At 54.8% G+C, this 23,930-nt stretch overlaps 1 protein-coding gene across 5 annotated transcripts in view; it reads right to left on the reverse strand.

Moving 5' to 3' along the window:
• The window catches only part of KIF21B (kinesin family member 21B), an 87,762-nt gene extending 64,009 nt beyond the window's left edge, over positions 1-23,753 (reverse strand). For 4 of the 5 annotated variants that reach the window (XM_075122027.1, XM_075122025.1, XM_075122026.1 and 1 more), the window contains exon 1: positions 23,671-23,753. In XM_075122027.1, coding sequence (XP_074978128.1) covers positions 23,671-23,750 — 80 coding nt within the window. In that variant the 5' untranslated portion in view covers positions 23,751-23,753. Of the gene's footprint in view, positions 1-23,075; positions 23,363-23,670 lie in introns of those variants that run through there. The other variant, XM_075122024.1, reaches the window with a different exon arrangement.
• Positions 23,754-23,930: the final 177 nt, after the last annotated feature.

Here is a 23,930-nt window from a genome sequence, read left to right on the forward strand (position 1 = left end):
TCAGCCATGCGGGGCAGGGACGCTGGAGCAGTGCAGGAGGGCAGGGCTGGGCGGAGACGAATACAGCTGGGATGCTTTATTGAGGCTCCTGGACACAGACTGACCCCGCGGTTCTCTCGGGCTCCCTGGCCGACGGATGCCATGGGCACTGCCCAGAGTCAACACAAGGTCTCCCAGAATCCTGGCCTGGAACCCGAACCCATGGACGGGGTCGACCCCACTGCATCCCTGGGTGAAAACAAGGCCCTGCCCCAGCACTGTGAATGGGGAGGGGAACGAGTCCTTTGTTCAGTGGGTCAGAATCCCTAGGCCCGGTGTAACCCACACACCTTCTGGGTGTGGTGCTCTGTCCCGTGCAGTGGCATTGAGACGACTTAGAGATTAATGAGGCTGCTACAGCGTTAGCGAAGAGCCGTGTGGCTTTTAGCTCAAGCAGTAGAGACTTATGCATTAAGCTCCAGAGGTCCCAGGTTTGAGCCCACTCGCTGTCCCAGAATAAATCAGTGCAGGACAGAGCAAGGAAGCCATCGGGGGATATTACCATGAGATATAGATGAGCAGAGATTCCGGCAATGATGGCCCAGAGGGGCCCATTTGTCCTAACAAACCAGCTCTGCTCAGCTGCAGACACAGCGGGGAGCTGGGGCCATTGGAGCCCAAGCGTAGAAGGTGGGGGTTCCCTATTTTCTGGGCTGACCTCCCCCGTCCATTCCCCCACAAGAGAATGGGAAGAGCTCTCACTCTGTTGTGCATGGGATAAGAAACTCCGCTCACACCCCCGCCCCCTACATCAGCATTTCCAGCTATGCAAAACAAGCGCAAATGGCATTCTCCTCTCATGTTGGTGCAAGCCAAATCACACTATTATAATGTGTTACTATTTAGATCACAAGAGCCCCTCTGTGCCCCAGTCACAGACCAGGACCCCACGGTGCTAGGCGCTGGACAAACAACACAGTCACGGTCCCTGCCCCAAAGAGCTTCCCATCTAAGCAGCATTTCACTCTGCATGTGGTGGGGATACAGGAGACACTGCAAGGAGCAACCCTAAGGAGCTTGTAAGTTACACAATCCCATTCCAGCCAAGCAAGGCAGGAAACGGGCGATCGCCCTGCAGGGAACATCTGCCCTGCTGCCGGGAGCGACTCTCCCAGGCCAGGTGGGCGGACAAGACTCGCTCTAACACGCTAAATACAGCGGCGTGGACATTTCGGCACAAACTCTCCAGCCTAGGGGACCGGGGAGGCTTCGGAGCCTGAGCCGCAATGGCCACATTGTTAGTCAGCTGGCGCACGTCTGTCTGCCCAGGCCGGAGCCGGACCTTCCGTCCGAGTGCCTGCCGCTCCCAGCGGAGAGGGAGGAGTGGAGAGAGAGAGAGCTATTTGCTTTGAGAGCATTAACAACACCCCCCCCCCCCCCCCAGCCAGTGCAGACCCACGGGCAGACATCAACCCACACACACTTTGAGCAAGCCGCCCCCCCGACACACCACCCTAGGAGCTGCAGGTCAGGAGTTCTGGGAACTGAAAACCGGACAGCCCCCGGCACATACACACAGCTCACCGCCAGGGTATTTCATCCTCAAGAAGCAGAGTTCACTGCTAGAGGCCAGTATTTGGCTGGTCGCAGCCTGGTCCAGTTTGCACTCCTGAGCCCCTGATGTCACCCCAAACTAGGCCCTCCTGGATTCTGACCCTGTTCCGCTTATCTTACTACAGCTGATAGCAGGAACCCCCAGCCGTAGGGCAAGTATCCGCCTGGTTTTTAACACGCCCCATCTGATTCATGCAGAAATCTGCCAGGACAATAAAGTGCATTATCCCCATTGCCTTTGCTACACGACCTGCCGTTCTCAGCTGCCTCACCGGGCCATCCTAACCTGCCCATCCCATTCGGAGCGCGGTGGTGAGGGCCGGCAGCTGGCCGTCATCCCAACCCCTCTCCACTTCTTTGAGCCCATGCTAAGAACTCCAGCTGCTGCGGTCCAAGCCCCGGTGCCCTGGCTGAATTGGTCCTTTCTGGACCGTGCTTCCTCTCTGGTCGGAGAAGGCGTTGGGCCTGACAGAGGAGAAACAAGGTCGGACCAAGAGTCCTGTAGCCAGCTGCCTTCTCAGCCACACACAAGGCCAAGGCTACGTTCTCTAGGGTCTCATTCCCTCAGTGACTACAGCACCCTGCACACATGCTTTGCTTGATGGGGCAGCAGGTTTGCAAGAGGCTGCCCTCAGAGGGAGGAAGGAAGCATGTCCTATTAAACCGCAGCCACAGGGGGTGCTGCAGGGCACGAGGCTCTGAGGCCTGCCGGCCCAGCTGCCAGGGAAGGAAGCGTCAATGGGGTAGGGAAACAGCGGCTCACTGGACTGTAAATCCTTTTCTGCCATATATTTAAACACTCCATAGGAGCAGGGGCAGGAATACAGCCAGTTAAGAGCTTCAGTGGGACACCTCGGTCCCTCTTCCCTCCCGGTGTCACCTGGCAGGTTTCTGTGCACTGTCAAACAGCTGCTACCTCCCACCCCAGAGGTGGCTGCACTTCCCCGTTTGGGCGAGGCGATTGCCACGCGTACGACTTGCTGTCTGAGCTTTCACAAGTGCCGGATTCACTTCTGGATGAATCTCGGCGAGCACCGCCGCAGTCCTGTTTCACCGAAAGCACACCCCCCCCTCGGTCGCAGGCTTTGGGATGGAAAGGCTTATATCAGTCAGATGACTGACAGCAAGCTCGTTGGGGCAGGGCCTCCCTTTTTGTTATGCAAGCATGCAGTGCCCAGAACTAAGGGGCCATGGCTGTCTGTCTCTGGCCTCCATCAGCAGAGTCTCGGAGCACCTCCCAGTCTTCATTGTATTTATCCTCACCCCCCATGAGACAGGGCAGGGCTGTCCCCTCCATTGGGCAAATGGGGATGGAGCCCCAGAGAGATTTACTCGCTCACGGTCAGGCAGGACATCAGGGTACTGAACCCAGGGTACTGAACCCAGGTCTCTGGCGAGCGCCCTGACCACTGAGCCATCCTTCCAGCCCTGAGCTGCAGTGGCTTCTCCAGCCCTGGCAATTTTTAAATCCAGGTGGGAAGGTTTTTCTGAGAGATCTGCTCTCGGGTTCATTGTGGGGCAGGTCTCCACCCTGCACTATGTAGTGGGTCAGACTGAACGGTCAGGGCTCCCTTCTGGCCACGGACTCTGAAAAACCGCAGTACACACAAGCGCCGCCTGGCAAAAGGTTCAGCTAGATTCAGACTCAGGAACGGCTATGGAGATGGATTGGCACCTTCCCATTTGAACTGCGGGTCTATGGAGGTAGCCCCTAGTTGCCTGGGCCTCATAGTGGTAGGTGCTGTACAGACACAGAATATTTCACTGTCCCTGCGCTGAAGAGCTCCCACCCTACGTACAGACTTACACGGTGGGGATCACCACCAGGGTGATGCCTACACAAGCCAAGAAGGAATGGGGGAGTTAGAGCTTTGGCAGGGGCCCTTTAAAAATGGTCACCCACAGTTCCGTTGGGCAGGACACACGTACCTAAGGGATACGAACCTTCATGTTTCAGGGCATGCACCAGCCATTGACTGACAGGGGTCAGGAAGAAGCTTCCCCCGTTGGCAGGTTATTCCATCATTGTCCACTAGGGGGCACTTCTTGTTCCTCGCTCTGAAGCCCCTAAATACCTTTGAGGTCCAGAGCCCTAGGGTGGCTAATACAGACACAAGCCCCGACCACAGGGGTGTTTGATCACGGCCCCCGGGTGCGAGAGTTAAGAGCTCTCTCTCATCACCCAGGCTCCCCTCCATCCAGCTCTTCCCGTTGCCACCACCCGCACCGCACAGCTGGCTCGGGGAGGGGGCTGGCCCGGGCGCTCTGAGCTCGGACACACACAGGGGTGGATTCATTCTGTGCCCGCCAGACCCAGACGTGGGCCTCAGGCTGCTCCAGGCGAGAAAGGAGAAGAGGCCCAGTGGGGGCCATAACGGGAGGCTTTGTCCCTCGGTGGTAAAGGTCAGGACATTGAGGGATAGCGCTCCCTCGGGAACCTCTCTCCAAGGGAGGGGAGAGAGGGGCCCATGACAAGTTAACAGCTGCCCCGCTCCCTTCCTGCAGCGGAGCCCGGCTGTAAGAGAGGCCGGGGTCCTTCACTCATCGATCTGCTGGGGGCTCGGGGCTGGAGTTTGCAGTCGCTGTCCCATGTCTACACATTACCCATGCTGTTTGAAAGCGACACCACCCCAGGCTTGCGGCTGGGGCCTTTCCAGAGAGGAAAATTCATGGGGAGAGCAGTCAGGGTGGGGCAGGGGCTGCCGCCAGCAAGCCCTGGCCAGGGGATGCGGAGACTCGTGCTGCCCCACCGTAGCCTTGGGAGAGAAGAAGCACTGCACGCCAGTGAAAAACCCCTGTGGCCCACAAGGACCTACCCGATGGCCCCTGGGTTTCCTTCAGGGAGACTCTCCTGGACTAGGTCAGCCCCATGGCAGGGACCCGCTGGATGGCCAGGCAGGCAGTAGTGCCACACTGAAGGGAGCCAGGCCACCAGCAAGCGAGCGGTAGATGCCAGTGCAGGGTTAGCCAGAGAGCGCGGGTCAGAGCGAGCCGAGCAGGGTGAGAACCACAGGGCCTGCTCCCAGCCAAGGTGCCTGTGACATCCATGGGCGCTTTGCCCCTTGGGGACTACAGCAGAGCTGGGGGAAGAATTGAACATTTGGTTTGGCAGCAGCTTCCCCCACCCCAAAAAAATAAAATGAATATTCTGTTCATGTTGAACAGACTCTGAAGCTTTTGGGACATTTCAGTGAATTGAAAATGTCCATTTGGGGTCTGTTCCAGAGCAGGGATTTGAACCTGGGTCTTCCACACCCCAGCTGAGTGCCCAATCACCTGGCTAAAGGTTAGTAGGGGCGGAAAAGGGAGGCTGGGACGGCACCTTCTCCTTTGGCCATTTTGTGAAGGGCCAAAATTATTCACGTCAACTATGTGCATCGTCTTGGGTTGGCCGAAACCGCATTGGCCATCAACCCCCCCGCATGACACATTTCACCGCACTCTAGCCCACAAGGCGAGGCTTGGAAATGGACAACGGCGGCAGAAAAGTCTCACCCAGAAGAGGCTCCTGCCAACACGTTCTTGTGTCATAGGGCGAGGGGCAGACGGGAAGCGCGGCGTGACAGACTCAGGGCTGTATCAGAGGTGGGCAAAGCCTGGGGTGGGGTCAGAAGCTGGGTACTGCCGTTGCACAAAGACCAGCCGGCCCGAATGACCTTCCGCTTGGGTCGAGGGGAAGCAAAATGAGAAAAAGGAGGAAGGATGGCCCAGGGTCAGGGATTGGGGGGAGGCATAGCTCAGTGGTTTGAGCATTGGCCTGCTAAACCCAGGGTTGTGAGTTCAATCCTTGAGGGGGCCATTTAGGGATCTGGGGCAAAAATTGGGGATTGGTCCTACTTTGAGCAGGGGGTGGGACTAGACGACCTCCTGAGGTCCCTTCCAACCCTAAGATTCTCTGATTCTAAACAGGGTCAGGGCGCTAGCCTGGAACTCCCGAGACGCAGGTTCAGAGTCCTGCTCCACCTCCGACTCCCCGTGTGACTTGAGCAAGTCACTCAGGGCTTGTCTACACAGGGAAATGAATCCAGATTAAGGCAGGGTGTAAATTTAAGCCAGAAAAAGACACTCTTATTCCAGAACCAGAGTGTCCACATGTGGAGCTGTTCCAGCCAATTTCCCTATGTGGACAAAACCCTTTAGTCTCTGTGCCTCAGTTTCCCCTGCTGTAAAATGGGAACAATGAAACTTGACCTCCTTTGTCAAGTGCTTTGAGATCTATGGATGACAAGTGCTCGAGAAGAGCTAGATGTTATCTGCACAATAGAGATAACAGTACCACCCTACCTTGCAGGGCTGCCTGAGGATAAAGACAGTAAAAGCCCTGCTGGGCTCAGATACTACACAACGGAGGGCCAGAGAAGTGCAAGAGACAGATCACAGGCTGCACTCGCCATTACTGTCCCTAGAGATAAGCAGCCGAGTCCTTGCAGGTTTAAAGGGACAGCCCGCAGAAAACAAAAACATCATGGTTACAAAGGGAACTGCACCCCCAGGGTCGGCGCCCCAATTCACAGACAGCCTGGCAGACAAGCAGCTGGGTCTGAGCCCCACCTTCTCGGGCAGCAGAAAGAAACAGCAGGGTTTGATTTTTGCTCCCAACACATTAACTCCAGTGAAAGCGGGATGCTGGGAATAAACCTACCATGCCTGCTGTGTGCAGAAGGGAAGCCTGACAGACAGCAGCCGATCTGCTCAATGGGCCGAGTGCCCACATATCCAACCCATTCAAGTCATGGAAAAGGAGCCGTCCCGGGAAAGCAACCCCCAGCACCTGCCTAGTGCGAGCCACGCGCCTGCTAAGAGAATCACCAGGGTATGGCAAGGTCACATGCTTAACCTCCAATGAGAAACTGTGGAGAGGGCAGAAACCTGCTAGCACTTAACACAGGCGGAAACCACCCAGTTGCCCACAGTCCTCCCCCCACTGCGCACCTCCCAACAGGGAGGCCTCTGTGGCAGAGCCCTGCATGACCTCCTGGTGCAATCAGGCAGGTCCCAAGCCTCTCGGCTGTTTAATCTAACAACACGTTCGTATTTTGACAGCCTCTGGTAGGGGATATCCCCTCCGGGACCAAAAAGGCCTGCCTGACAAATGGGGAAAACAAGAAGCTTGCCTGCTTTTCAATTAGCACCAGGGACCACTGGGAGAAGTGCCCTCCCTCCGGCTGATGTGTTGGATTCTTATTTTGAGCAGGTTGGGGTTTTGGGATTTATTTTTTTTTTAGAGCTTTGCCTTCCGTCATTTTCTCCCACAACCTCCACCCTAATTATGCTGCTTGACCATAATTAAACATTGCTAAACCACCAGGTCAGAGCTGCCACAGCCCAACTGTCCCGTAGCCTTAAAATCTCCCCTGATCCCCATTTTCCACCTCGCAGGGTGCATCCCCTGGAACAACACTGTTCTCCATGGGGGGCTCCTTTTCCAGGCGAGATCCAAGCCCAGGAAAAGGAGGAGGAAAACACACACACACACACCTCATATGCAGAACTCTTTCATTCTTCGTATAAAATTAAGGTTATTCAGATGGGAATTACCTCGTTCTTCTTATGTAAGGCTGGAAGGCACAGAATAGGAATAGCTAAGTGTGTCTTGTCCCCTCTACTAGTTGGTCCACATAGAGGATAAGAATCTACTACTGCTGTCAGTTACTGAAGTTACTTCGGAAGTGTCGGGGTAATGGTCTATGCTCTGGATCTGGAGGTGCTGGGTACAGAGATGGGACGGGGGATATTCATTGTGCGGAGACAGAGCATTGCAAACAGAACCTGCCCCACGTAATGCTGTAAATGCACCGTGAAAGAGTGAGTCTAGAGAACGTGGAGGCATTTCCACGTGGGCTACATGCGGTGGGCAAAAGCACCAAAGGGACTTAGATGCCTAAATCCCACTGACTTTCAGTGAGCCCCTAAATCACTTTTGAACATACGAATCGCACAGCCAGCGAAGGACACCGGTCAGGCCTGGGAAGAGGCTCCTAGAGCTTGGAATATTCTTCTTGTTTAAATCAAAGGGGCACGGACGGGTATTTTAGCCACAAAAATGTAGACTGAGCAAAACCCAATACCAACGAGATATTTGATCTACGTTCTTCACGTCAGTTCGAAAAATGCGGCGGATAGAAGCCAGCTTTGTAAAACTCCAGCTCAGCCACACATCTAAGGCAAGAGACTGTTTACAAAGCAAGTCAGTTGCACTTTATTTCTCCAGGATCTTTGCACAGCCCCGGAATGAGTCACCCAACGCTCTCCGAGCCGACAGCGGAAAGGGTGAGTGACTCGATGTCGCGCCTGCCCTGGGGAGTTCCTGTGACCATTTTAAGCGGCTGATTTAAACCACTTCTCTGCGGCAATGGATGCCAAACACACAACAGCGCCCTGCTAGGGCATGGGAACCCGGAAGTGAAACTGACTAGCTATGAAAAAGAAACTGACAGGTCTAGTGACTGACTGGTCTGCCTAGTTGCCTGGTGCCCTCTGACCCAGACAATTCCCATCAGACTCCCCTGCAGTTTAGCTACTGGGGTAGGTCTCCCCTTGCTGTATGCATGCACCTGAAAGGGGAAGCTGCAGCTGCCTTTCCATGCCTCACATGGCTAGATCCCCCAAAACGCGCTGTACAGGACCCCACGGGATCTGGGGTTTCACGAGGTTTCTGCTCCACGAGGTCACACCTCTCCAGACTTCAGCCCTCAGCCACGCAAAGATTTGCTACCTCCTATGGTGGAGATTACCGCGGTTCCAGCCCTAGCCACGGCCCCCCCGGGAACTGGAGCTCCGTTCTCTTTACGGTGGTTTGGAGTTAGGGGAATAGATACTGGGTGAACCTGAGTGCTCATGAAAATGCAAAGCCGAACAGCAGTGGCTGGAGCGGAGCAAAGCCTTGGCTAAAGCTCCCTCTCCACTCGGTGCTGACCCACAGCCACATGCTTGTTCTAGCTCTGGGCTGCCCCACACAGCTCCACCGATGCGTCATTTCTGAACTGCTGCCTCCTGTCCGGCAACTCTCCTGAACAGAAGCCGACTGGCAGGGAGCCCAGTGGCCAGAGACCCCCTGGGGACGAGGCAAAGATCACCCAGCTCCTTTCCCCTATGCCTGTCACAGGCCCAAATCCTCTCTAGAGAGAAGCTGGGCCAGCTGATCCTTCACACTACTGAGCTCCCTGAAACCCTGCAGCTGCCACACCCAACCCCCTGGGCCAGCGGTCCCGAGCATGAGACCGGACACTGCTTTCTCCCGCAGAGCCCCCACCCACTCCCCTGAAGATTGGATCTCCTGCAGCCATTCACCCCAATCACACCTGTTTATCTCCCTCTACGTCCATCTCATGTGCGCACCTGGGTCCCATCCTCATAACCCACAGCCCCCCGCCAAGACACTGGCTGCTTTCGCCTTCCTGGGGACTGGGGCCACCCAGGGCAGGTGGTGGCTGGGGGGATGCACCGGCCAACCCAGATTCAAAAAGAGGTCTGAGCCAGCAGTGGGGGAGCGGGGGCAGGGCCGAGGGGGATTGCAGCTGCTTGCAAGAGGAAATAGCCAGAAGCCCATTGAGAGCATCAGGGTTCACTTCCCCCACTGGAGCCAACACTAGGCCAGGTGGGGCAGCGACCTCCCACCCATCCCCCCATCTCTGCAGGCGGGAGCCCAGGCCCTGGGGCCCCTGCCATTGGCTGGAACAGTTACATTTTCCAAGGAGCTTTTACTGAGTCTCCTGCATTTTCCTTCCAGCCTGTCCAGCCCATGTCACCTCATCCCCCACCGCCTGCATCCCCATCCCCAGTGGTTTTGTAGCGTGAAGAGCATCACGGCACGTCCCCTCCTCTCTGCCCCAGCAGGAAGATGGGGGCTGGGGGTGCTCCTGGTCTGCCATGCCCAGTGCTCACACCACGCCAGGTTGAGAACCAAGGACCACAGCTCGAGCCAGTCTCTGAGGGGCTTCATTTCAGCCCTGCCAAGGGGGAATCTCCCCGATTGGTTGCCTCCCCCACTTCTCGGCCCCTGGAGAAGAGCAGCCAGTCAGGGTGCCACAGACGCAGCTCGGAGTGGCTCTATTCTCTTCTCCCCCCTCCCATCCTTGGTGTAATGGGGTGTGCCCCCCAACACAGGGAGCCTGGCTGCAGCTCCCCCAGGCCTGGGAGGACAGAACCGAAAAGGGCCCACAGTGGGTCTGGAGGGGGCAGACCAGATGTGGGCTGGGGAGGACAGGCAGATGGGACGTCACTTTCATTTCCGTAGCCAACAACAGACACACACACTTTTTCAGCCTACTTTAGCTCTCGCCCTGCCAGGCTGCAGGTGCCTTGTTCTCAGCCTCACTCGCACCGTCCCGAGAGGGCCGTGCCCCGAGCCGCAGCAGGGCAGCCTGCTCTCCCCCGTGGCCACTGCCTGACTTCCTAAGGCCGCGGTGACAACGGACGTCAGCCCATTAGGGCTTTGTATCTTACCGGACAGGGCAGGAGGCCACATAAACCCCACCGACAGGGAACCAGACCAGAGAGGCCCATCAGATCAAGGACGACCCCTTCCCACCTATTCGGAGAGCCGACCGGCTCGGATCCCAAACCACAAGAGACTGATTCTTCCAGAGCTGCTCAGATGCAGCAAATGGGCTGCTCACATGAGATCTGGGCACAAGACCGGAGTCGCCTTGGGTCCAGCTTGGATCAGGATGCTGGAGACTATTTTAGGTAGCTAGAAAATCTGTTGGATTATCTAAGGTATTTATATGCCCCCTCCCCCCATCACTGTATGCCTCACAAAACATGTTTATCCTCTCCCCCCCGTACACACACACACACACTGCTCTTATCCCCATGGTACAGACGGGGAACAAAGCCACAGAGAACCCATGTGACTTGCCCAAGGTCACACACAGAGTCTGTGGCAGAGCAGAGAATTGAACCCGGGTCTAAGTGCCAGGCACGCACCTTAAGCTCTGGGCCACCCATCCCTATTTAGGTGCAGGCCCCATTGAACAGGGGCTTTTACTCCCGCCTTTGGAAGACTCTCCGTTCCAGCTATGTGGCCTTCAAGACACGCTCCCACCCCAGGAAGGCCCATGAGATCCCCACCCCAAGGAGCATTCTGTCAAGGGTTAATACTAGGAACGCGCTGAACCCAGGGGTTGTAATATGAACCCCTGGCTCCAGGCACCGAAGGACTTGAAACCCGAGGTTAGGGAAACTGTGGGGGTTAGTTTGAAGTCAGTTAAACCCACGAGTGCACAAAAAGCCATTCATTGCTCTCTTCCGGGAGCTTCCCCATTTATTTCCATCCATGCAGACGGACAGGAGACGGCATCAAGCTCCTACCCATTTCTCCTCCCCCAGCCCTGCAGAGCATTCCCCAGGGTTTGAAATACGGACCAGCAACGGAGGGTGTGCAACCAGGGCCAGCCTGACAATTCTCGAGCACCACCTGAACTGCCTGCTCCAATCCCTGCATCTGGGGGATAAACCGAGCTGCAGTGAACTTCTCCAAGAGCAGACAGGACGTCCCACCTGCCCCAGCTCCCAGAGACCTGACTATCCCCCCTCCCCCCGGATTCAGATTCCCATCTGAAGCAGCTGCCACCTCCCCAGCAGCTCCCTGAGCAGCTAATTCTACTTGTAATTTGAGTAAACGATTAGCTAATTACTGCGGGAAAGCTTCCTCCCCACAGGATTCTGCACCTTCCCCACGCTGCAGAGGCAAATGGGGATCTAAGCAGCATGACACTAAGCCCACTATGGACCCCAAATGGAGGAGGCAGGGGGGCAACAGATTAGCTGCAGCTGCACTGAATTCCCTTCCGTGTAGAGAGCAGGGTGAAGAGCCCTGCAGAGAGAACCCTCAGCCAGTCTAGCAGTGAGGGTCACAGTGCAGCTCTGGGGTCTAGAGCCCTGTGCCCAGTTCTGGTCAGCCCATCTCCAAGGGGGCAGAGTAGAGGGAGATGCGGGTCAGAGACAGCCCACAAGAGCCACTCATCTGAGGGCCTGGGGCTGGTGAGCATAGAGAGGGGACATGAGGCGAATGTCCACAACAACGAATGGGGTACAGAAGGCTGGTCAGACCCTGCTATTCAGCCCATCTCCTAGTGGAAGGACGAGGGGACAGTCAATGGACTGAAAAAGCAGCATGTTTCAAAGAGATGGAAATACATATTTTTCACACCCACACCCGTGGAACTCACTGCCACAAGATTTCACTGAGTCCCAAAGCTTAGTGGGATTCACAATAGTCAGGCATTCCTACAGATGGCGAAACCCACCAGCATTCTAGTGACAATTAAAGAGGCGGCAGATGTTGCCCCATGTCATGGCACAGGGGCCAGCTAGGGGCTTCGGGATGCTCCCCAACTGGAGGATTTGCAACATGGGCAGCCTGCCTGCATGTTTCAGCTGTCACCTGTGGCCACTTCAGAGCTGCCCTCCATGGTCACGAAGGCCTCCCACCATGATCATCTTCCTGGGCTTCCGTCAGTGCCCGCACTGCACTCCCACCACCCTCCCCAGATACAGGCTCAGAGCAGGTGCTTTCCGTTGGTAATGCACCAGGGCCGGCTCTGAAACAGGGATCCCAGCCTGCCGCCTCTCGGCCCAGAAAGAGGCTTTGCCCATACGTCAGTGCTAGGATCCTCCAAGGGCTATCACCCACTCAGGAGCCAGTTTCCACCACTGCTCCCAGTTTAAAAATCCTGGGATCATCACTGGTGTCCATGTTCATACTGGTCTGGTATCTTTGTTTAAAAAAATTATTATTCATTCAGCTGTTTCAATCTTTTTTTCTTATAACAAACCAAACAAATTCTAGATGCCAACATCTACAATGAGTACGAAGACCAAGATCCTGGCCTCTCCCACACAATCCCAAGTCATCTTCCCTGCCCTGGGGGCACCCAGTGGCAGGGTCCTTCTAACACAGCAGTTCGCCAATTCTCGTTCCACCACCTACACCAAAATTGGCAGTAAGTGGAGCTGGAACTGCATTCAACTCCCCTGCTGCCTTGAAAAGCCAAGAACCTCTTTGGTTTGCCAGCCAGCCTCCTAGGAGATCTCAGACAGCAGAGACAGCCAAGCCAAGGACCTAATTCTGTCCCCCCCACTCCGGCCCCCGTGCACAAACACACGCAGCCAATCTCTGCTGGTAACGTTAGCACCACCTGTTTGACAGCAGAGAAGCCAACGCCCCATCCTGGGCAGGCCTGGTTGCTCCCTTCCCCCAGAAACCCTGCTCCAAGGGGACATATGTTCTCAGTACAGCCCTGGCTCTTGCTCAGCATCACCCAGGGCCAGCGGGAGGGGCTGCAATCAGCATGCACTCTGTTGAAGGAAAAGGCCCAGGTAGGGACCATCGAATTGTGGAGGTAAATGTGTGGTTACGCAGGTGATGTTGGAGAGAGGGCTTTGGATTCTTCGACCAAGGGACGTTGTTCCAGGAAGGAGAATTGCTAGGAAGAGATGGGATCCACCTAACGAAGAGAGGGAAGAGCATTTTTGGAAGCAGCCTTGCTAACCTAGTGAGGAGGGCTTTAAACTAGGTTCGCTGGAGGATGGAGACTGAAGCCTTGAGGTAAGCGGGGAAGTGGGATACCAGGAGGAGGGTGCAACAGGGGAGGCCTCCTGATTCATACTGAGAAAGCAGGGCAATCGGCTAGTTATCTTAGGTGCCTGTACACGAACAAAAGAAGCCAGGGAAAGAAGCAGGAAGAATTGGAAGTCCTGGCACAGTCAAGGAACCATGAAGTGATTGGAACAACAGACTTGGTGGGGTAACTCAGATGACTGGAGCATTCTCATGGATGGGTGTCAACTGTTCATGAAGGACAGGCCGGGGAGAAAAGGTGGGGGAGTTGCACTGTATGTAAGGGAGAGTAGGATTGCTCAGAGCTCCAGTAAGAAACTGGAGAAAAGCCTGTTGAGAGTCTTTGGGTTAAGTTTAGAGGCGAGAGCAACAAGGGTGATGTCATGGTGGGCGTCTGCTACAGACCACCAGACCAGGGGGATGAGGTAAACGAGGCTTTCTTTGGACAACTAACAGAAGTTTCCAGAGCACAGTCCCTGGTTCTCATGGGGGACTTCAATCACCCTGACATCTGCTGGGAGAGCAATACAACAGTGCACTGACAATCCAGGAAGTTTTTGGAGAGAGTTGGGGACAACTTCCTGGAGCAAGTGCTGGAGGAACCAACCAGGGGCCGTCGTCCTCTTGACCTGCTGCTCACAAACAGGGAAGAATTGGTAGCGGAAGTAGACGTGGGTGGCAACCTGGGCAGCAGTGACCATGAAATGGTCGAGTTCAGGACCCTGACAAAAGACAGAAAGGAGAGCAGCAGGAAACAGACCTTGGACTTCAGAAAAGCAGACTGACTCCCTCAGGGAACTGATGGGCAGGATCCCCTGGGAGGCTAATATGAAGGGGAAAGGAGTCCAGGAGAGTTGGCTGTATTTAAAAGCAGCCTTCTTGAGGGCACAGGAACAAACCATCCCGACGTGCAGAAAGAAAAGCAAATATAGCAGGCGACCAGCTTGGCTTAACAGAGAAATCTTCGGTGAACTTAAACACAGAAAGGAAACTTACAAGAAGTAGAAGCTTGGACAGATGACTAGGGAGGACTACAAAAATATTCTTGAGCATGGAGGGGTGTAATCAGGAAGGCCAAAGCACACCTGGAGTTGCAGCTAGCAGGGGATGTGAAGGGGAACAAGAAGGTTTCTACAGGTATGTTAGCAACAAGGTGGTGGTCAGGGAAAGTGTGGGCCCCTTACTGAATGGGGGAGGCAACCTAGTGACAGAGGATGTGGAAAAAGCTGAAGTACTCAATGCTTTTTTTGCCTCAGCCTTCACAGACAAGGTCAGCTCCCAGACTGCTGCACTGGGCAGCACAGCATGGGGAGGAGGTGACCAGCCCTCTGTGGAGAAAGAAGTGGTTCGGGACTATTTAGAAAAGCTGGACATGCACAAGTCCATGGGTCCAGATCTAATGCATCTGAGGGTGTTGGGGGAGTTGGCTGATGTGATTGCAGAGCAACTGGCCATTATCTTTGAAACTTGTGGCAATCAGGGGAGGTCCTGGACAACTGGAAAAGGGCAAATATAGTGCCCATCTTTAAAAAAGGGAAGAAGGAGAACTACAGATCGGTCAGCCTCACCTCAGTCCCTGGAAAAATCATGGAGCAAGTCCTCAAGGAATCCATTTTGAAGCACTTGGAGGAGAGGAAGGTGATCAGGAACAGTGAACATGTATTCACCAAGGGCAAGTCAAGCCTGACCAACCTGTTTGCCTTCTATGAGGAGATAACTGGCTCTGTGGATATGGGAAAAGCAGTGGATCTGATATACCTTGACTTTAGCAAAGCTTTTGATACAGTCTCCCACAGTATTCTTGCCAGCAAGTTAAAAAAGTGTGGATTGGACGAATGGACTATAAGGTGGATAGAAAGCTGGCTAGATCGTCGGACTCAACGGGTAGTGAACAATGGCTCCATGTCTAGTTGGCAGCTGGTATCAAGCGGAGTGCCCCAACAGTTGGTCCTGGGGCTGGTTTTGTTCAATATCTTCATTAATGATCTGGAGGATGGTGTGGGTGGCACCCTCAGCAAGTTCGCAGATGACACTAAGCTGGGAGGAGAGGTAGATACACGGGAGGGTAGGGATAGGATACAAAGTGACCTAGACAAATTGGAAGATTGGGCCAAAAGAAATCTGATGAGGTTCAACAAAGACAAGTGCAGAGTCCTGCACTTAGGACGGAAGAATCCCATGCACCGCGACAGACTAGGGACCAAATGGCTTGGCAGCAGTTCTGCGGAAAAGGACCTAGGGGTGACAGTGGATGAGAAGCTGGATATGAGTCAGCAGTGTGCCCTTGTTGCCAAGAAGGCTAACCGCATATTGGGCTGCATTAGTAGGAGCATTGCCAGCAGATCAAGGGAAGTGATTATTCCCTTCTATTCAGCACTGGTGAGGTCACATCTGGAGTATTGCGTCCAGTTTTCAGCCCCCCACTACAGAAGGGATGTGGACAATTTGGAGAGAGCCCAGCGGAGGACAACAAAAACGATCAGGGGGCTGAGGCACATGACTTATGAGGAGAGGTTGAGGGAACTGGGATTGTTTAGTCTGCAGAAGAGAAGAGTGAGGGGGGATTTGATAGCTGCTTTCAGCTACCTGAAAGGGGGTTCCAAAGAGGATGGATCTAGACTGTTCTCAGTGGTGGCAGATGACAGAACAAGGAGCAATGGTCTCAAGTTGGAGTGTGGGAGGTCTAGGTTGGATATTAGGAAACACTGTTTCACTAGGAGGGTGGTGAAGCACTGGAATGGGTTAGCTACGGAGGTGGTGGAATCTCCATCCTTAGAGGTTTTTAAGGTCAGGCTTGACAAAACCCTGGCTGGGATGATTTAGTTGGGGTCGGTCCTGCTTTGAGCAGGGGGTTGGACTAAATGACCTCCTGAGGTCTCTTCTAATCCTAATCTTCTATGATTCTATGCACCCCCACAAGACCCAAGCTGTTCCCTCTGGCTACACAGGTCTCTCCACCCCACTTGCAAAACTAGTGCCAAATTCGAACCTGAGCCAGCCCCCATGGCTGGAGGGGGTGTGCACCCTCCCCACTTGACAGGGCAGAGGGGAGCAGCCCCAGCAGCTTTGGGGATAACAGGCGCTCGGCCTGGCCACGAGCGAATCAGCAGCCTGGTTAGGGGAAGGCTGCGTGTTTCAGCAGTGTGTTTAGAAGAGAGCCTGAGGTCTGGAGGTTGCAGGGTTTAAATAAACTTGAAATCTGACTCGACTTCCTTCCCCAATTTCACAAGCTCCATTTCCTGGCCCTTCTCGGGCATGCTCAGCTGCTGCAGGAAACGTGGGCTAGGGACTTTGAGGGTAGTTTTGTATTTATTTTATATTTGAAAAGTTCTTTGAAACCCAGCACAGACGCTTTTGTGAAGAACTCCCCCAACCCCTACCCCAAAGCAGCTCTAGGAGGGCCCAATCCCATCCCCCCATCCCCCCAGCCTCCCCAACCCTCCAATCAAACCCTGGGCACACACAGAAACAATAGCGCTCAGTGGGCTCTCTATTGACACAAACAAGCCTGGAGGGCCAGCCTGGCCATGGGAGAGGGAGCCAGGGTCTGCTCCCATGAGCCCAGTGGGGCCTGGAGTCTGTCCACCATCAGCCGCATCGCCAGCCCTGTTCCGACAACATCAGAACCAGCTGAAGTTCGGACCTGTGGCGGAGTCTGTGAAGCCGGCAGTTGGGACGGGGCGAATGGGAGGCTAAATTAAGAAAGTCTTCTGGAATTGAGAACAGGAAACGCAGAGTGCTCGCTGTCTAGTTACATGCAAAGACACTTAACTTGTGACGGCCACAGCCTGGAGGTCACCTATGAGAAGGAAAAACAACAAGGGGCATGTTCTCTTCCCCCATCTTCAGTAAAGAAAGACTACTCGATTTTTTAAACTTTAGGACTATCAGGAATAAAGTCTTCAGCCCTGTCTATGATTAGCGTTGCACTGTTTAACTAACAGTGTGATTTTAAACTAGTTCAGTTAAACCAGTGTAAACACAGGGAACAATCCATTTAGTTCCAGCACAGTTTAATCTCCATTTTTCTTAACTCATTTCCCCATCAATCCAAACAAGACTGAAAGCAAATTAAGAGCATCCACACAGGGATTTGCACCAGTTTAACAAAAGCTGTTTTGAAACTGACTAAACAAGAGCAGTTTATATTTAAACAAGGCCTTACCTTTCCTCTTTCTGCCAGAGGTCTCCCTGGAGGACCAGAGAACTGGAGTGGAAGCTTTCACTGCCCTTAATTGAAAGGGCAAACATGTTACATATTGAACAAAGAGCTTTTCTCCCATTTGATTGTCGGGTGTTTGAGTTGAAGTGGTGTTAAAGACAAGAAGTTCAAAACAGTCTAATTTTGGTGTAAATCCACAGATGCAATTTTGCTGGTGCAGCTTACCCTGCTTTGAAAACCTGGTGTAAACTGTATATTAGGACTTTGGTCTGGCACATGTACATCCGTGGCTAAAAATCCAGCGTAAGGTTTTTATTTAGACCTTGCTATTCTCTTGCCAGTGTTATGTTTCATGGCCCACACACAGAGGAGTTAGATCAAAACAGATGCACTTGCCAGAAGGTTGTAATGTAACTATTCCTTAGAATCCAGAACCCGAACACACAAGGATCCAAACACACACACACACACAGAGAGAAAAAACAGGCTGCTCCCTAAACTAGAGAGGCACAATTCACCCCACCTTATTCTAAGCATCTGCTGACTGCTGCTGGGCCCAGATTGCACATTTCCCTCCAGAGCCCCCTAATCTGCAGGCCGGATCAAAAACAAACCAAACCAAAAAACACACCCTTGAAATTTAAAGCGACAGCCTACAATTTTAACAGCATTTTCAATACATCATAATGAGTTGCTCAGTTTGAAGTTCTATGGGACTTGTGATGTCATAAACCTAGTCGTTCTGCAGCCATACACAGAGTCATCCAGGGAAGAGAGACAGCCTCACTCTCGGCAGTAAAAGAAGTAGGAAAACAGTCAAGAAAACAAAAATAGCATTTTCTAGGCTTTCCTCCTACTGCACATCATGAGATGAACCAAAAAAGGGGCCTAAACCCCATGGGTTGTTCGCCCTTCTGCCCTCAAGTTTCCAGGACAGGCCTGGCTCCATCTCTGTAGCAGAGCAGATGGGCAGTCCAGCCCTTGGGCAGTGTAAACGGAAAGGGGTTTGTTTGTTTGTTTGCTTGCATTATCATGAGAGAAGATTAAAAAGGCATCTGAATAAGCAGCAAGCTGGGGAGCCAACAGGGCCAGCTCAGCCACATGAGCAGAAGCTGGCCACATCACTGCCTGTCATAGGTAGGTAATAAAAGCACATCCCAGCACACCTTGCTGGCAGGTCTGTGCCTTGAACCAGCAGCCATTCAAGGAAGAGCCACTGTCTTCGCTGATTTTGCTATGAAGTGCATCTATTTAACAGACTCGCCTCTCTCCCTGTTGCTTTTGCAGGCTCGGCTCTTTGATCCAGAAGCAGGTATTTGGTATTGTGTTGGTTTTTTTTTTTTTTTTTAAGGGTTTTACTGCATTTCTGCAGATGGTGCTGGGATTCCCCTCCCCAATGCATTGAAAACTCAATTCCACAGGTCTCGACTTTCCAAGCAGGTGCTGGAGCAGGTTCTGTGCTGTCCCATCCAGGCATTGCACAGCCTGACAGATCCTCCCTACAGGGCCAGTCTGCAAAGTCCCTTCCTCCCCTCAGGGAGCCCTGGCTCCAGCACGGACCCTCACAAGGAACTGCTCACCAGGGGCATAAGGGGTTAATAGCCTGGTCCTAACCAGAACCATGGGCTCCTTCTCCCATGGTGCCGCAGCTCCCACCCCCATGTGACAGCCACACTCAGGCAGCTCCTGGGAGCAGTGTTCTTGGGAGGCCACCATGTGGAGGGACATATAAGCACCTCCATAGCTGTGTGGCCCCAGGATCCTCGGGAACTGGCGGGGCACGCAGCACAGCAGAAGCCAGGGGTACCCCAAAGATTCCTGTGAATTCTGGGTCAGGGTGGATCCATGGAACGAGGTGCAGGGTCTGAGCGCTCGACTGCAAGTCCTGAAGGTCATGGGTTCAAGTCTCGCTCAATCTCACCCTGAAAGGCCACCTCCAGTTCACCCAGCTGCATACCGGGTACCTGATCCATTGGGGCAGGACAGCCAAAGGCAGTTGGACCGGATGCTGGCCACATGGTTCTCCTGCCATAGCTATGAAACTGACCTGCCTCGATCGCACCAGTCCGATGAGCCATTGGCTGGGCAAATTTTGACATTGTGCATCTAAGGGGGAGGGTAAAACCTCTGGCCATCGCCTCACCTTCCTTCCCAAGCCAAAGGTGGCTTTTCAAACCCCTCTGCTTCTCTGCCTTCCATGGAGCCAGAACCTCCCAGATCGGGTCACGCTGCAGAGCTGCGACTCCCCACTTCTGCGCACGCAGGCACCTGGTCACGCACAGAGGGGTGCGCACACCCCAGGCGTGCCAGAGTCCAGCTGCTCCTGCTGGCTGGGCAAGGGCGGTTTGGTATCATTCCAAAGGCGGCAATCCCACAGCCTGATTGAAAATGGGGTTAAAGCTCTCGACCCCCCAGGGCAGAGTCATTCGTGTCTGTCTGGGTCTTAGCAGATAACGCGCTACAGATTTCCAAGTGCCCAGCACGCTCGGGCCTGGGTTTGCAGGGGAGTTGGACAGGCAACCCCCTCCCCCTTCCAACACACTGGAAGTCCTAGCGCTGTATCGGAAACAGCCAAAAAGCGCGAGGCCCTTCCACAGCCCGGGCTGGTGTTTGGGACCCTTTCTGTACTGTTCCAGCCCAGTGCTGCAATCCTGCCTTGCTGTCCCATTGGCCACCACTGGCCTCATTATTACCATTTATTTCTAAACCCCCTCCTTTGTCCTGCCAATTCACCTTCCGCTTCCAATGCATGCGCCCTGTTCTTCCTCCCCCCACCCCAAACCAGCTTTCATTGGCCAGATCAGCTGCAAACAGCCTCGCCCCGAACCAATATCTGGAGCTAGGAGAGGCTCTAAAGACAATGGAGCACAGGGCAGATTGGGTAAGGATCAGCCTGAGAACCCACAGAGCGCACATGCTCCCACATACACACCCTTCCCTCTGCTGATCTCATCCTCCACCATCCGAGCTAAGCCGCAGCCAAACACCGTCGCTGACGCTCTCCAGAACGCACGATTCGGAGACTGATACCCTCTCTCCCTCCCCCAGCCCTTCTGCTCACCCTTGGGCCACCGAGGGCTTTCAAAAGCTGCTCGCCAGCAATGCACCACGTGAGCCTGAGAATCCCTCTAGTAGACACAGGCTAATGGGGATTAGCTGGGAGCAAGGCACCGCCGATTATAAAGGCCCACAATAGTCCTTCACCAGAACTACAGCCATCCTTTCACCTCAGAAAGGGGGAGCCTCCAGCAGCCCAGACTGGGGGCTTTTGTTAGAGGATCTGTCCTGAAAGAAATGCAAGATGAATGACGGGTGGGTCTCCAACCAGTGGGAAACCCCTGTGCTTGGGCACACACAGAGGGTTGGGGCACCAGTGCAAACCCCCATGGGAGACAATTTAAACCCATGCAACACAGTAACTGTGCAGGTTACCTGAGCTAATATCCCGGAGCAGACAAGGTCTCCTAGCAGTACCCGCTCCTCCCCCTGACGTCAGGGGCTTGGCTGCTCCACTTAAGGGGTTCTTAGTGGGTCAGTGCAGACTCCATTGACTTCACTCCAGATTTACACCAGCTCAAGCCAAATCAGAATCTGGGCCACCGGGGCCATCCTCTCCTGAGCCGGGGGTGCGGGGGGGAAGGACGAGTTGCCTCCCAGGTAAAGACATAGGAGATCTGAGTGAGCTGGGGCGCAGGGCAGCTCCCGTTGATGGCCATTTCTCAGACACACACAGGCCTGCTTCAAATGCTGCATTTAAAATAGTCTCTTGCATCATCAGTCTAGCACTAGCTGCCCCCCACCTCCCGGAGGGGTCTGCAGCACTCCCACAGGCAGAGATCCCACCGCTCACCCCCATCACAGAAGACAATGGAAAACAAGAGAGGTTACCACTATAACGAAGGCAGGGAGAAGAATTTGGAGAGACTATTAGGCCCTGTCTACACAGCCTGGGCCAATCAGATTCAAAACTGATTCAGCTGGACCATATTTCAGAGAATTTCCATAGAGACCAACTCCCCAGAAACACCAGGTTTAAACAACAGGGCCTCTAATCCTGCCTCCGTTAGACCCCCCAAGTCCCTCGGTGCTTTCAGTGTAAGCACTCTGGCTTTAAGAGGGCCCAGGCCAGGGTCACTTGAACTGGGTGATCCAGCAGATAGGCTCCCGGGTTTGGTGACCACTCAACACGGGGCAGACGGTCACCTCTGTGCAGGCGGAGCCAAAGGGGAAGTGCTGCCCAGGGCCAGAAGTCAAAGCCCGTCCTCCACGCTGGGACAGTGGCTCAGTCTGCAACAGACTTGCTTACCTCCCCTCCCACCTGCCCCAGCGCCGACGGTAGCTCAATAAGGTGCGCTTATGCAGCAGGGTCTCCCCTCCCTCACCCCACCGCTCCTTTCTTGGCAACGAGCCGCAACGAAAATGACAGTCGGCTCCAGGATCCTAGTGGCTGCACTCAGAATACACCCAGCCCTGCGGCTTCAACAAAGAACCCCCGAATCTGACAAGGGCTCTGCAATCCTCCTTGAGACCCAGTGCCAATACCTTACTAGAAATCTTGCCTCAGTTTCTCCCCTAATGCCCCATGCACCCTACCACCACCTAGAGACACACAGCACAGCTCACAGTAGTCCCATTAACTGCAAACAGATTAGATGCCATTTACAGATCCTTTATTAAAAAAAATGCAAGTGCAAAATCTTTCCCCTATTGTTCCCAGGCCAGGAGGAAGCACAAAGGATGCCGAGATGAGGCAGTGTCTCCGACCTTCCCACTGAAGCAGGAGACTCACACCTTCGGGGAGGATAAAGGGACTGCTGCAGCCACATTTGTCACCGATTGCATTTAAAACACACACAAAATGGCCATGAAACAAGCACATTTGATGAGGGAAAGCTGCAAAGCGGAAACCCACAAGGGAGAACGGAGGTAAAGCAGCATTGACGTTCAACAAGGACATTTGGGATGTTCTCCCACACACCTGGAAGGCCACTCAGACCAAGGGGAGAGGAGAGTCCTGGTTACAACAGATTAACACCAAATTACAACAGAAAGGAGCAGCTCTTGCCAAACCAAACCCCCCCCCCCCAAACTGTCAGGCCAGGAAACGGATTTTTGGTGGCTGGAGATAAAGGGGGGTCATCCAGGCCTCAGGGACACACACAGCTCTTTCATTGTACGACCCGGGGCTTTGTTGGGCTACAAAAATATAACGAAAATAAATGGAGCGCACGCCAGGCGGGGAGGAAACCCAGCAAACTGCTAGGCTAGTGTGCGAAATACAGGATTTCCTCACTGGTTATCTTTCAGAGCGGTCAGCGCCGGCCGGATTCAGAGAGAGAGGCAGAGAGCAGCCCAGTGTTGTCTCAGAAGACAGAACAATATTGATCTGTGCCTCAGAAACACACATCCTAGACAACACACACACCCCCCTAGGCAAAAACCAGAACAACATCGAGCTGCGGAGGCGCACAGCCCCCATCCTGATCTGTGCCCATCCAGGCTCCAGATAAAGCTCACACAACCCACCCCCCCTGCAAGGCACGCAACCCACCAGTATTGATCTGCACACCCAGCCCCCCGCCCCCATGCAGCCCCCCCCCCCGAATTCTGCACCTCTGTTTAACCCCATGGACCCCCCAGCAGCAGGAGGAAGGGGGCGAGCCGCAGAAGGGGCTGGACCAACGCACGTTACCTTTGTCTGCCCCCAAAGCCCATCACCCCACTTCCCGGCGCCAGCCCCTCACCGCGGCCGCTTACCTGACCGCCACCTGGACGCAGCAGTCCCCGGGGGCCGCCATGCCCGCGGCCTCTCGCCACCCCGGCGTGTCTTGCGGGGGGGCGGGGGGGGCTACAGCTCATGGGAGGCGAGGCGGGGCCGGGGATCCCGGGGCCGGAGCCGCCCCGGTTCAGCTGGGGACGGAGGCAGCCAGGGGCGGGGGGCGGCGGCAGGGGGCGCGGGCATGCCGGGCGCGGGGCTGAGCGGGGCGCTGCTCCATCCGCCCCCCGCGGAGCGATGCGGAGCCGGGGCCGGGGCCGCGCAAGCTCCGCGGTGAAACTGACAAGCCTGAAGCGGAGCCGGGCGCCCGAGCCAGCCCCGCCGCGGAGCGTGGGGCCGGGCCAATCCGGGCCGGGGAGGGCGGGGCCGGGCCGGCTTTAAAGGGCTGGGCACGAGGGTGGGGGTGAGCCCGTGTGCGTGACACCCCCGCCGGGAGGCGCCCTGCCCTGCCCTGCCCTTGCAGCGCCGGGCGACCCGACAGCAAGCGAGGGGTAATAGGTGCCACCCTATTAAAAAACCCCAAATGTCAGGACTGGCCCTATAAAATCAAGACATCTGGTCACCCTAGTTCAGTACCAGAGCAGAAGCTGGTCCAGTAAAAGCGATTCCCTCACCCCCCTGGGCTCCCTGGTGAGTGTGAGAGGGACCCCCCCCATTCCCCTCCCGTGGGGGGCGGGGGAGCCAGGCGGGCCGTACACAAAGGGGCGTGCGAGAGACACACACGCGCAGCTGGGGTCTAAATCCGTGGTCCTCAAAGACCAGGCTCTGGACCCTGAGATCTCCCTGACACTGCTGAGGAAGGCAGCAAGCCGGGCCCTGCGATCAAAAGAGTAGAA

Source organism: Caretta caretta, chromosome 21 (genome assembly GCF_965140235.1).
Source record: "Caretta caretta isolate rCarCar2 chromosome 21, rCarCar1.hap1, whole genome shotgun sequence".
NCBI classification, from domain to species: Eukaryota; Metazoa; Chordata; order Testudines; family Cheloniidae; genus Caretta; species Caretta caretta.